Source organism: Trachymyrmex cornetzi, unplaced genomic scaffold, assembly GCF_001594075.2.
Source record: "Trachymyrmex cornetzi isolate Tcor2-1 unplaced genomic scaffold, Tcor1.1 scaffold320, whole genome shotgun sequence".
Taxonomy (NCBI): domain Eukaryota; kingdom Metazoa; phylum Arthropoda; class Insecta; order Hymenoptera; family Formicidae; genus Trachymyrmex; species Trachymyrmex cornetzi.
Genome location: NW_017297898.1, coordinates 1,119,367 through 1,133,291, shown reverse-complemented (window position 1 = coordinate 1,133,291; position 13,925 = coordinate 1,119,367). Strand labels below are relative to the sequence as shown.

At 36.0% G+C, this 13,925-nt stretch overlaps 1 protein-coding gene across 1 annotated transcript in view; it reads left to right on the top strand.

Annotated features, from left to right (window-relative positions):
* Window positions 1–2,465, top strand: part of LOC108762728 (elongation of very long chain fatty acids protein AAEL008004-like) — a 4,127-nt gene extending 1,662 nt beyond the window's left edge. The window contains exons 2-4 of the mRNA XM_018509857.1: window positions 449–717; window positions 1,097–1,399; window positions 2,295–2,465. Coding sequence (XP_018365359.1) covers window positions 449–717; window positions 1,097–1,399; window positions 2,295–2,465 — 743 coding nt within the window. The remainder of the gene's footprint in view (window positions 1–448; window positions 718–1,096; window positions 1,400–2,294) is intronic.
* Window positions 2,466–13,925: the final 11,460 nt, after the last annotated feature.

Sequence of the window (13,925 nt, the reverse complement as noted above, 5' to 3'; positions counted from 1 at the left end):
ACGTGATAGAGCAATTCTGCCGCCGGATTCGGATTCAGCGCGAAAAATTACGTAAGAAAACATAGTTAAATCCTAATCAACTTTCAACACCTCCAATTTTGCAGGCCTGTGTAATACATTGATTCGCTTTTAGAGGGTAGAAAGAAAATCTTTGGAAAAAATTTCGAAAATTTTTACTGTCCCATTTTGTTTTTATCGAAATAAAGCAGAATATTTTTTGTTAAAATACTTGTATAATATAAATATTTAAACATGATACTTCTTTGCTTTTGATAGAAATTTTCTGTTTGCAAAAAATTGTTGTTTGCATTCAACTCTTATGTTAAAATAATTATTATAACATCGTAAATTTGAAAGTACTAGTACATTAAAGTTTTATTGAAGAAAATCATCATTCAGATTATTTTTAGAAAATGGTTACATTGTTTCAAAAATTATATTTTTGCAGTCGAACGAACTCGCGGATGGCCACTTGTGTCTTCGCCATATCCACTGATGCTAATTACTTTTGGATATATGTATTTCGTTCTTTATGTTGGTCCACGTTTCATGAAAGATCGACCGGCATATGAGTTGAGAACCTTTATACTAATTTACGACATAATTCAAATTCTGGTAAACTTATGGTTCGTCAAAAAGCATGTATCTTATGGCTGGCTTTCAGAATTAACTGTGACATGTACACCGACTAATTCAAATTCTTTTAATGCGATCAAAGTATGTTTTTATAATATATTAATTATAAAGATTGTTCATAAGTTAATGCTCATACAAAAGATATTATTAAGTGTAAATTTAATCCTTGAGTCGCAATTATATGACTTTTAAAGAGAAGCAGAAAATGCACGTTTTAAAAAATTATATTGATAGTCATTACGCAGATTTTAATTGGCACAAAAAATAATTAATACAAATTAAAGTTTGTATTTATATTTGAATTTTATATATTAAATTTCCAAGAGGAATTAATACATTACTTAATCAATAATTTTTAATAATAGTTCTCTTATCATTGACTATCGATATTTACACGAACGCTGTTTTATATTTTAATAGTAATACTTTATACGTTTTGTATATAATAGTTACATTTCAGCTGTTTGATTTGGCATGGGGGCTAATTTTTCTGAAACTTTTCGATTACGTCGAAACCTGTGTATTTGTACTAAGAAAGAAACAAAACCAAGTTTCTGGTTTACACGTGTATCATCATGTATCTAATTTAGTATTTCTCTGGTATTATTTGAAGTACATTTTGGATGAAAGGGGGACATTTATTTCACTAATTAATTGTGCTGTGCATGTAATCATGTACATGTACTATTTCATTTCTGCATGGGGACCGGAACTCCAACAGATGATATCTCCTATTAAACCACTTGTAACTAAACTGCAGATGGTAGGTATACATATATTGGTATATAATAGTAAATATATTATATAATAGTTCATAATTTAATCACACGTGCAATGTTATTATATTTTTTCTTTAAAACATATTAATAAATAGTAACACTCAGGTCGACAACATGAACGAGCTATAATTAGATGTAACAATGTAATATTTATTATTCTCAACTATAATTTTGAACGATAAGTTTGTATCACTGAATAGTAACCGATTCCATGTTCTTTACTTCGCATTCGTAATAGACAGCTGCAAACGTACCAATATATTTAATTTGTATTTGTCTTCATGACTACTTTAATCTTCCAACATTATTAAGGACGTACTTACAACTATCTTATATAATTTGATATCACGCTACGACAATAATGCTACTGGAAATTTCTCCTTTTACTCATATTGATCCTTTCTCGCTATTAACCGAAGAATTGGTTTGGACTCATCATTACATCGTTTATAATTTGACAAATTTGACTAAATATAATATGGTTGTTGCGTTATACCATTTATTGTAACTCGAAGGTGAGATGATCCTCATAATATGTTAATCTAATTGGATATATGGGATAATTTTTTGTATTTCTATGACCGATGAGGACTAAGTAAAGTCGAAACGTACCGTTGAAACTTATCGTTGAAAATTATAGTTGCAAATAATAAATATTACATTGTTATATCTAATTACAACTCGTTCATTTTGTTGACCTGGATATTATTATTTATTAATCTGTTGTAAGTTACACAAGCGAAAAAAAGTTATTTCAATTTACGTTGTAATTTTCTCTAAAATATGTTTTAATTACTTTAATATATTTTTCTGTTTAAACATTAAGTATAGTATCATTTGTAGTATTCCGTTTTTTAAACATTTTTCTATTGAAATTAGGTCCAATTTATCGTGATGATAGCGCTTCTACTGCAATATTTACATCCCACTTGTAAAGCGCCACGGGGAATAGTACCTATTTTTATTGGAAATTTATTCTTATTTCTATACTTATTTTATGATTTTCATAAAAAAAACTACACTGAATTACCTAAACAAAAATATAAATAAAATAGGCGGTTTTGTATTATTTAAATTAAGAAAATAATACTAATTATGCGTGCGTGTTTATACATATAATTAATATTATTTATTAAATATATACATATATATGTATTAGGTAAACATATATTATAAGATAAATATATATGTATGAAAGATAACAATTCTATTACTTAATATTATTTATTTGGTGGCGTTTGCGTTATTTCATCAAATTAATAATTAATTAGTAAATTTTATTGTTAAACTTTAGACTAAATATATAATTATATCAAACATAATATAAAATAATTAAAATAATAAAATAATTAAATATAACATAATTAAATTTTGAAAACAGATTAAATAAAAACTAAATTTTAAGCACTGAAAATTATTGCTGTGCAATAATAATAATCCGTTACATATTGTATAAGTATATTATATTATACTAAAATCGAAATTATATTTTTTTGCTTTAAATATTGTATAGATATTTAATTTACATGTAAATATAGAATAAATAAATATTATAGAATTTAAATAAAATGTAAAAAATGTTTATTAATATTCGATTTAGTAATACCGATCTAGGAATATTCAATTATTGAGAGAATAACATTGTATTTACATCCTTACTATCTTTTATTTATAAACTAATAAAGACTGAAAATGACAAGAAATTTAAAGAAGTTTTTTTTTTAAATTAAAAACGCGAACTAATAGAGGAGCTAAAAATTAGCTGAAAGTAAATATAGCAATTAATTAATGGGATGCTGGAGTGATCAAATGAGGAATCAAAAATCCTTTTACAAAATTAAAGTAGACGCAAAATTATGAGGTGATGCAGTGAACTTTATACTAAAGAGAAAACTCGAGAAAAAGTTAAGTAAGCTTTTAACTTTTTTTTTATTCTAGTATAAATGGTATTGCATGCTCTTACTTTTTTTATTTCTTTCAGTCAATTCGGAGATTTTTATACAACTGTAATGTCGAATATTTAGGAGGGTACTCCAGAATCCTCTTAAGAGTATTAATATTATATTAATAATTTTTATGTTTTATATTAAGCATTTGGAAAAAATAATAATGTTTTTATCTAAGATAAAATATTTTAATTATACGTATCAAGATTTATATGTATTTTAATATATTTAATGTAAATAAACGAAATTTAAATTTAAAAAAAGTGTTTTAAAGCTTGAAATCTTTACTTTCGAATGATTACTATATTTTTTGAATTTATGTGAGTTTTGTAATTTTTACATATAGAAAACTACGAATTAAAAAAACGGGAAGTTTTTTCTTCATTTTGTGGGCCTGTTACATGTCCAAAAAAATTGCAAAAATTTTTGAATTGCTAATTTCTAAGAGCTTCTCCCTATAAAATTGTTTTTAAAAAAATGTCCCTACTATTTTTTGTTTCTGAAAATTGTTGCAAATAAAATAAAATGAATATTTTAACTTTGATTGCTCATAACTCCATTAAAACCATCACAATTTAAAAAAAATAGATTCTTAAATTCTCTCAGCAGATAGAGTAAGATTTACATTTTATTTTATATTTAACAAAAATAGCAGAAGTTTGAATAATAAATCGGGCACGAACTTTTGCACTGATCTAATATTTTAACATATACTATAATATTATAGGGTAAGTGGGGTGAATATGCCACACTTAAGCGAAATTAGATTTTTGAGTAATTATTTGTTCAATTTAAAGTAATTTTACATACTGATCTTTTTCTTCCATCCTTTATCTATCATTTGTGTATAATTAGAATCGAATATATTGATTTTTTGTTATTAAAAATAAAGAAATACGAAAATGCTGAAAATTGGGTAATATGCTACCCATGCGGATAATATGCTTGTGCAAATGAAGGTTAGAAATTGTACTTTGATATTTCAAGTATCTATTATTATACGTTTTATCTTCTATCAATATAAAATTAATTCACTGGAAGTCTTTTTACAACATGCTGCAAAAGGTCCGATTTAGGCAATCGGTCGCCTAAATCGTAGCTGTAAGTATCCCAAATCGTATCGTCTTTGAAATTGACGTCATGAATTAAAATAATTAAGAATATAAGATTAATAAAAGGAGATAATAAACATATAAATATTATGTCGTCACAGTCAAAGTGTAAACTTTTGTAAATGTATACATATACATAATCAATGTAAGATTTATTATAAGGGCTGCATTTCAATATTCACTGCCAGTACTGAAAATCTATACGTTAAGTACACTATAGATTTTTACACTGACAGTGAATATCAGAACGTCAGTAAATGTATATATTAACTATATATATATATATATATATACACACATATATATATATATATAGAGCAAGCAATAATAAGTGTATACATTTATTGAGTTAACACTTTGACTGCGACAATGCATTCGGTTTGAACACTCCCGTGTTATAAGCATAATAAATGAAGAAAATAAAGTTAGTGTGTGGACGGTCAAATTGAATGCAGTAGTATTTCTGAGGATATTGAGACTGGTCTCGGTCTCGTTTTATTATCGGTAGATCGTAACGAGAACTTCGTAATCAAACCGAAATCGAGACTGAGATAGTCTCATCTTGTCGAGACAAAACCGAAACATTAGAACGCAGCTAATAATATCATGATTGAAAGTAAACTTTAACTATACTTACATACTCTTACAATTACAAATTCACGTGTAGTAATAAATTGTAATATGTAATTATACGTGATGCAACATGATTTAATTAACAATTACGGATATTGTAATTATTACGTTTCACTATTACCGAAACTTTGAAATGGTGCGCGCGTTATTTGCTGTTTCTGGCCGTGGCCTGGCAATGGCCGTCCTGCCGGTCTCATGTCCCGACTCTCATTATAGAGACTCTACCTCTGTGGCGTCATAGGGCTCCCATAGCGCCCTGCGCGCGTTTCTTCATTGTGTTTTCTGTTCCCACGAGGTTAACAGTGTTTAGTATTTAATTGTGTGTATTTTTTCTGAATTTTTGGTATACCGAAACACAAAGATCACTCGGCGGGATGTCGCTTGCTGAGCTTATCGACAAAAGTAAATATAAACATAGACGCAGATCTCTCGGCCGTGGATCAAGATCGAGACCCGGAAAACAACCGATCGTCAAACCTTCAAGGATACCTTCTGGTTCTCAGAACAGATTGTGGAACGTGTTGTACGAATTCGCTGATTATACGTCCCTCCTAGGGACATCACGATTGTTTCACAGGAGCCGGCGAGCTTCTCGACATATCAGAAGAACGGATATACGAGCAGACGGCCCTTAGTGGCTGGGGCGACGCACCAGGTATGTCCCCGTACTGATCAATTCTTGTGTCATTGCCTTTTTTCTTGAGGATTAGAAATACGGGACATAACCGACTGCTCATATCTGATAGTTCTTCCCCCTCCTTTTTTATTTTTTATTTTAGCGGATCTATCATTCACTCAAACTAAGGTAAACAGATTTATTCGGTGAACAAAATTAGTCGCTTGTCATACCCTCTTGGGCCCCTCGTATGCTAGCCTCCATTAAATCCGAGGTTAGGTTGGGTCTCAAGGAAGAGCTCAGAAATAAATTTCTTTCTGCTAGCCGAAAGAGAATTTAGCGTTCCTAAATATCCCACCAAAGATAAACAAAGAAATTTTACCGAATTTAGGTGCCACGGCGCTAGCGCACGACAAGCATCAAATCCAATCACATCAAGTACAGCTAGGAGCAGCTCTCAATGCGATAGGCTCCGGTATGACAGGCATATTGGGGTCGGAAATTTTCCGCACATCAGCAGAAAATAAAACTGTAGTCACAAAAATTGCCGACGGATTACGCCTTTTAGCCGATCTTCATTTTTACCTATCTCAATCAAGGAGGGCCTTTATAATTCCCTCGCTAAACTTCTTGGGCAAAATTGCCTAGGATTCGGCTTCTATCGATGACTGCCTTTTCGGCAGCAACTTTGCAGAAGACGTTAACACTGCGCAAACAATCGAAAAAGTGGCACGAAAAATGGCCAGGAAACCTCCCTAGACACAAAAACAGCAAACGCGACAACCACCGCTGTAGCGCGCTAAGGCACATAAAAATCAACCTCTGCGAGATATCCAGCCAAACCAGGAAAATCACAAGCCCCCTCTTCGCAAGACACAGGCTGCGCATCAGTTGAGGAGAGGTTCCACTTGCCCGAACCGCAGCAGGAGATCGGCATCCCGGTCCAGAGCTCGGAGCCGTCACTAGATCCACCTTCATCAGCTGGTCGACTGACCCTTTTCGTCGACGAATGAAGAGAGATAACTTCAGACCCCCAGGTATTGCAAGCAATGCAGGATTATCGGATTCCCTTCATTTCAATACCACCACCTCGCCCTTGTTTAAGTGAGCCATCCTTTTCTCCGGTTGAAAGGGAGAATTGTGATAACGAGGTGAAACGCTTGTATGCAATGGAAGCAGTAGTTATCTCCAATCCCTCAAAGGACCAGTTCCTGTCTTCTTTCTTCCTAATTAAGAAGTCATCAGGGGAGATGCGGTTTATATTAAACCTGCAAGATGTAAACACATACATCTTTCCCCCTCACTTTAAGATGGAAGATTGGCACACACAGTTTACGCTACCAAATTGCAGAATGGCGTCAATAGACCTTCAAGACCTATACTTAGCAATTCCAATACATCCTTTGCATAGAAAATTTCTCAGATTTCAATGGCGAGGCATAGTATACGAATTTACGGCCCTGCCGTTCGGTCTTTGCTACAGCACCATTTATATTTATTAAAATTACACGTCCTATTATTACTACCTTAAGAAAACAGGGTTTTCAGTCTGTTATTTACTCGGACGATTTTTTGCTGTTAGATGCTTCGGAAGACGAATGTCGGGAAAACGTGAATGTGTCCTTAGATCTCCTACTACGTTCAGGTTTCCTCATAAACTACGCCAAATCGCAAATGTCACTCTCTTACACTTGCAAATACTTAGGTTTCGTTTTTTCACTCGGTTCACCAGTCACTTTACATCCCGCAGGATAAGAGACAAAAGTTTCTTTGATGCTTGACATGTCACAAAAAAAAGAAGCCCAATGTTCCATTAGATTTCAAGCATGATCGGCCTTTAATATTTTGTTGTCCCGTAGTCCAATATGGCATTCTCTATATAAAGAGATTTGAAAGGGAGAAATTTCTGGCTTTGAATCCGACTATCAAAATTACGATAGGCGAATGGTAATCCCTACATATTCGGTGGATCCGGATTTTTTCTGACACGTGTCAGGCCAACACTGTTCGTGTAGGTCCTTTCAAGTACGAGATTTATTCAGACGCCTCCCTAACAGGTTGGGATGCCTCATGCGGAGAGTTACATACGCATAGATAGTGGTCGGCGGTTGACGTCTCTTTACACATCAACGCTTTGAAATTAAAAACTGCATATTATGCACTAAGGTCCATAGCCGAGAATTTTAGAGATTGTAATATTCTCTTACGAGTAGATAACACTACCGCTACAGTCTATATAAACAATTTTGGTTCGGTTCAGTATCCTATATTATCCTACTTAAGCTGAGAAATCTGGAGATGGTGCAAGAAAAGAAATAGATATTTATTTGCCTCATATATTGCCTCGGCTGATAATATCATCACGGATAGAGAATCAAACGTCGACACCGTGTAGTCCTTATCGTTGCAAGCGTTTAACCTAACAGACGAAAGATTCGGCCCCTTCGACCTCTTTGCTTCCGCAACAAAAACGAGCTCTATGTCTCTTGGCTTCCCGACTCGGGCTCTTAAGCAATCGACTCGTTTACACTATCCTGGAGTAGTTTTTATTTTTACGCCTTCCCCCCTTTTTTCATCCTTATTCCCAGAATTCTCCGTAGGATAATTGATGAAGGAGCTACGGGAGTTTTTTGGTGATACCTTGGTGGCCATCACAAACAGGGTTTCCATTGTTTATGCGGCTGCTGATTTCCGATCCTTTAATAGTACCAGCTTCTCACCGTTTGCTACTTGCTCCCTTTAGGAAACCTCATTCGGAGTGGAGGAGCCTTTCCCTGGCGGCAGGGAAATTATCCGGAAAGCATTTCAATCCCAGGCAGTGCCGTCGACAGCCTTAGATACCCTTATAGCATCGCGGGCTCCATCTACGGTCAGCCAATACGTCTGCCCGCTGCGAAACTGGTGGCATTTTTGCCAGATGTCCGGAGAGTCTCCTTTCTCTCCTACAGTGGACCAGGTTTTAGCATTTTTAGCCCAAGAATTACGAAGAGTCGGCTCCTACTCAGTGCGGTCTCGCTTATCTCAGACCACGCGATTGACAATCATCCTCTAGTCAAACGCTTTTGTGTAAAGGGGCCAGTAGTATTAAGCCGCAAAACCCCAGATACAACTTTGTATGGGACCCGGCGCCCGTAATTTAAAAACTAGCAACTATTTATCCATATGGTTCCTTGCCTTTGGAGGTCATTACGAGGAAGTTAGTCCTCCTTTTAGCGCTAGGATCAGGACAACGCACTCAGTCTCTCGCTGCAATTAAAATTTCTTATATCTCGCTCTTTACAGACAGACTCACTATTAGAATCCCGGACCGTATCAAGACTTCGGCCCTTCTTATAATCTTATAATTAATATCTTATAATTATAAGATTAAACGAACTTACCAAGTGAAGTTCGATCTTAATTATGCCTGTGTCTCGTCCGGATGGATAAATCCCATCCAGAAGCTCTTTAAGCTTCTCCCCACCCTATTCGTGCGATTTGTCCTGCGATCTTTGAACATAATGAAGAAACGCGCGCAGGCCCTATGGTGCCGCAGAGGGGGCCGCGTGTGCTCTCTCGGCTCTGTCTTTTTGATTCAGAACTGTGAATACTGTTAGCTAAATAGGTAAGGAAGCGTGACTACATGATTTATCCATCCGAACAAGACACAAGGATAATTAAGGTCGAGCTTCACTTGGTAAGTTCGTTTAATCTTATAATTATTAAATTGCTCATCAATTTAATTCGCGATTAATAGAGTAGTTTTAATTGCGTTTATAATCCGGAAAAACAATTCGGCGCACAGTTTGAAAAGATTACAATATCCTATATATGCAAGTACATATATAGTGTATATTAGTAATTCAGGATTGAATTATTTAAAGTAATGAAGATCCAGCTTCGACCGTAATAGGCATTTTTTAATTTCTAGTATTGATTGTGTTTCTCACATGCGGTCTAAAATAAAGGTTCTTAATATTGTTTATATTACGTCGCGTTCACGCACTCCCGGCTCGCAGAAATGAACAACACGAATATTATAGAAAAGAACGGGAAGAGTTTATTACGAAACGAACACAGAAAACACACACGTCAAGCTCAGAGCACACAATCGTAAAGAAGATAGCGGATCGAGAGACACGTCCGAGCGCAGCGACGGCTTACGTCCAAATCAGTCGATCTTGTTGAATAACAGAGGCACGTGTCGCTGGACAACGCGACTTTCCGCACTTCACGAGTGGCGATCTACGGTATCGGCACGGCACGGGCGTAACACTGTCCTCCTTCCCTTAAATCGTCTTTTCGACAATTGTGGTTTTGCCAAGAACGTTGTCCTCCTTAAAGAATCCGGGGCTCCCAACCAGTTTCTTGCTCCCTACTGTGCTACTGCAACAGCTTCCCAGAGCTTTGGTCCTCCTAGAGCCCAATCCTGCGACCTTGAGGCCTCCTAAGTCTTCTTCCCTTTCGAGCAGGACCCCTCTTCAGTTCCTCCCCAAAGGGTAGCTAAACCTCGGTAGGACAGAACCCGCTTGGGCATCCCCTCGTCTTCATGAAGGGAACTCCAGGATCCTCTTGTTTCTTCTCTTGAAGCCTTGCGCTCTTGGTACTTCCTTCTTCGAACAAGGGAGAGGAATTTGACTTTTCTGCAGTACCTCTTCACCCCAAGTTCCCACCTCGACATTCGCCCAACTTCCCGCGAAAAAACTACGGATTAAAAACCGCGGGCGAGGCGATCTTCTTAAAAAAAAAATAACGTAGGGCCGCACGACTGAAGCACGTTCACTATCGACTTCCGACTTCTTCATCTACTATGAAGATGAGCCCGCTAGATTGGCTGTGAGGTATTCGAAATGCACCTCTTCATCGCCAAAGCCCATGGTGAAACTTTCTTCGATCAAAACCGCGTCATGTGCCGTGCGAACGCGAACTCTGCAACTGAGAAAGAAAAATAACTCACGCAGTTTACACCATAAGATTACAAATTATGTTATTCTTTTCAAGTGATAGGACTCCAATTTGTTAACTTTTATTTATTAGCTCGTTTCTCCTAAACATCTTTCTAAATAAGGCGCCAGCCTATCTGAATGTTTTCAACTTTGTTTTTATGTTTATTCGACTTACGAATACAACATACGTCGCTTAATTTCTTTACTATATAATATGGGCCTTCCCAATTATTCTGCAACTTCAGAGTTCTCTGTTTCCTTCTTCGAGGATTGTAAAGCCAAACTTTTTGTCCCTCTCCTCGAAATAGATTTGTTTGGCCTTCCGATCGTACCAGGCTTTCGTTTGTGAGGATTTAGGCCCGTATTCAGAACGCGCTTACAACGATGTTAGCACGCTAACATACTATACTTTACGTCACGCATATTATAGAATTTCAGAGATAAAAGTGCGCTTTTATCGATAAAAGCGCGTTCTGAATACGGGCCTTAATATCTACCCGCTCTCTTACACTTGTATGAATCTCTTCCAACTTTCTCTTCACCTTTTCCACATAGCCTTCGAGAGAATCAATCTCTTCAGTTTCAGGCTGAGTAACATGTCAATTGGCAGGCGAACGTCCTGAGCACAGTACAGTTCTGCTGTGGTCATCCCAATTGTTTCGTGCTTGGAAGTTCGATACGCCAACAGATATAGTGGAATCCATCGGTCCCAATCCTTCTGATTCTCAGAAACAAACTTCGCCAAATAATTAAAAATAGTACGATGTTGTCGTTCCACTTGTGCCCGTCTGACTGAGGATATAGAGGGGTCGATCTTGTCTTCTTGATTTCTAACAAGCGTAATAGTTTTCGAAAAATTCTGGATTCAAAATTCCTTCCTTGATCGGTATGAACCTTTAAGGGATCTCCGTACCTGGGAATAATTTAATTTAAAAAGATGAAGATTTTTCTGCGATAGTTTTATATCTTATATTCTTTAGGGGAAAAGCTTCCCACTTAGTAAAACAATCGACAACAACAAGTAAATATTTATTTCCGGAAGAAGTTATTGGCAGAGGGCCGAGGATATCCATATGAATTCTTTCAAATGGGGCTCCTACATTATACGTCTGTAAAGGAGATTTTCCTTTTTCAGACGGACCTCTTCTAGCTAAGCAGATCTGACATATTTCGCACCACTCCTTCACATCTTGTTTACATGTTGCCCAATAAAATCGCTTCCACACTTTATCGAGCGTCTTGTTGATGCCAAAATGCCCTCCTGTGGGGGAGTTGTGTAGCTCCTCCAAAATCTGCGTTACGAGCTTTCTAGGTACGATTAACTGCAGAACCCTTTCTTCAGGTTAGGAGCCTTCCACCTCTTGTAGAGTATATCGTCTTTGACTTCAAGAGAATTCCAGTAGGACCAGTACACTTTAGCGGAGACATCTTTCGCTGCTACCTCTTGCCATAAGGGCGACATCTTCCCCTGCTTCCTTCTTAGAAAGAAATAGGTGAATGCAAGGATCTCCCATTTGTTCTTTACGCCAATTCTTATAATTATCAACTAAAATAATTCTTCCCACACAACTTTCTTGTTTCGTGGCTTCTTTTAATTCTACATTCGCACAATAACGACACTTATCACACGTGCATGGCCACCTCAATAACCCATCCGCGTTCTTATGAGAAAGACCTCTGCGATGAATAACTTCAAAATCATATTGCTGAAGTCTTTCCATCCAACGCGCTAACTGGCTCCCAAGGTCTTTAAAAGACATTAGCCATTTGAGCGAGACATGATCCGTACGTATCAAAAACTTTTTTCCATACAAATAATGATGGAATGATCTTATTAATTGCACTATAGCTTGAAGCTCACGACGCGTCACACAATAGTTTCTTTCGGCTTTGTTCAAGACTCGATTAAAGTATGCAATCACTTTTTCTTTGCCATTTTGTTTCTATAACAGGACTGCCCCAATTCCTTGATTCGATGCATCAGTGTCAAGAATATATTTCCCTTCTATTTTGGGAAATGCTAAATTCGGAGAGGAAGTTAAGGCCTGCTTTAATTCATTAAACAAACCCTGATGCTCTTCCTTACAAACAAATCTTGCCTTACTTTCCGTCAATATATAAAATGGTTTTGCCAAAGACGAAAAACTCTTCACAAATTTACAGTAATAAGAACAAAACCCAAGAAAACTTCTTATATATTTTTTGTTTTGTGGAATTGGCCAGTCCCTCGCAGCAATTATTTTTTCCGGATCCGTACTAATGCCTCCTGCTGTTATCACACAGCCCAAATATTTAATTATCTTCCTAAAGAAACACATTTCTTTGGATTGATTTTTAAATTTACTTCTCTTAGACATTGAAAAATCTAAAATATACCAAAGCGGTATATTTTAGATTCTCAATAAATCAAAAATTAAAATATAATATCGGTTTTCTCCACTGACAAGAGACAAATTTTTTACCATTAAATCTATTTCTGAGTCATTTGTTCCTATAGCGGCATGCTTACATAAAAAACCAGCTTACACAATTCCGAACACGCTGAACAGATTAATTGGGAGAGGAAAAGATAAATTAGACCGAATGTCACGACAAGGAATAGTTTATAGGATTTCATGTCACGATTGTGATGCTAGTTATGTGGGCTAGACCAAGCGGAAGTTGCAAACTAGAGTCAGAGAACATCGTTCTGATATTAATAAAAAAACAGATTCTCCGTCGGTGATTTCGGGGCATCGTATTACGTTAAACCATGATTTTGATTGAGATGGGGCGAAAATTTTAGACCTGGAATCCTCGTATAACAAGAGATTAACCTTTGAGATGTTGTACATAAAGAGACAGTCTAATGGCTTAAATTTGCAGAACGATACTGTTTCATTTCCCGACGCGTATGCGACGCATATACAGGGTGTCCCATTTTAAATGATCCAGCCAAATATCTCGAAAACTAAACCGAGTAGACAAAAATGTTTCAGACAAAAGTTGTTTGACTCGAAGGGGGACATAAGATTGTGCCATCGATTTGACCTTGGATAATCTTCTGAAGGTCACGTGAAAGTTTTTAATTTTTTAAATGGAACCCCTTATTTCTCATTGCACATTCTTACAGCTCATCTCGAGAGCTTTCCAAAACACTATAATTAAATTACTTTTCGTTAAGTACTAGTTAAGTTATAAAGCAAGATCGGGACTGATCCGGCCGATTAAAACAAGATCGGGGTTGATCCGGCCGATTAAAGCAAGATCGAGACTGATCCAGCCGATTAAAGCAAGAT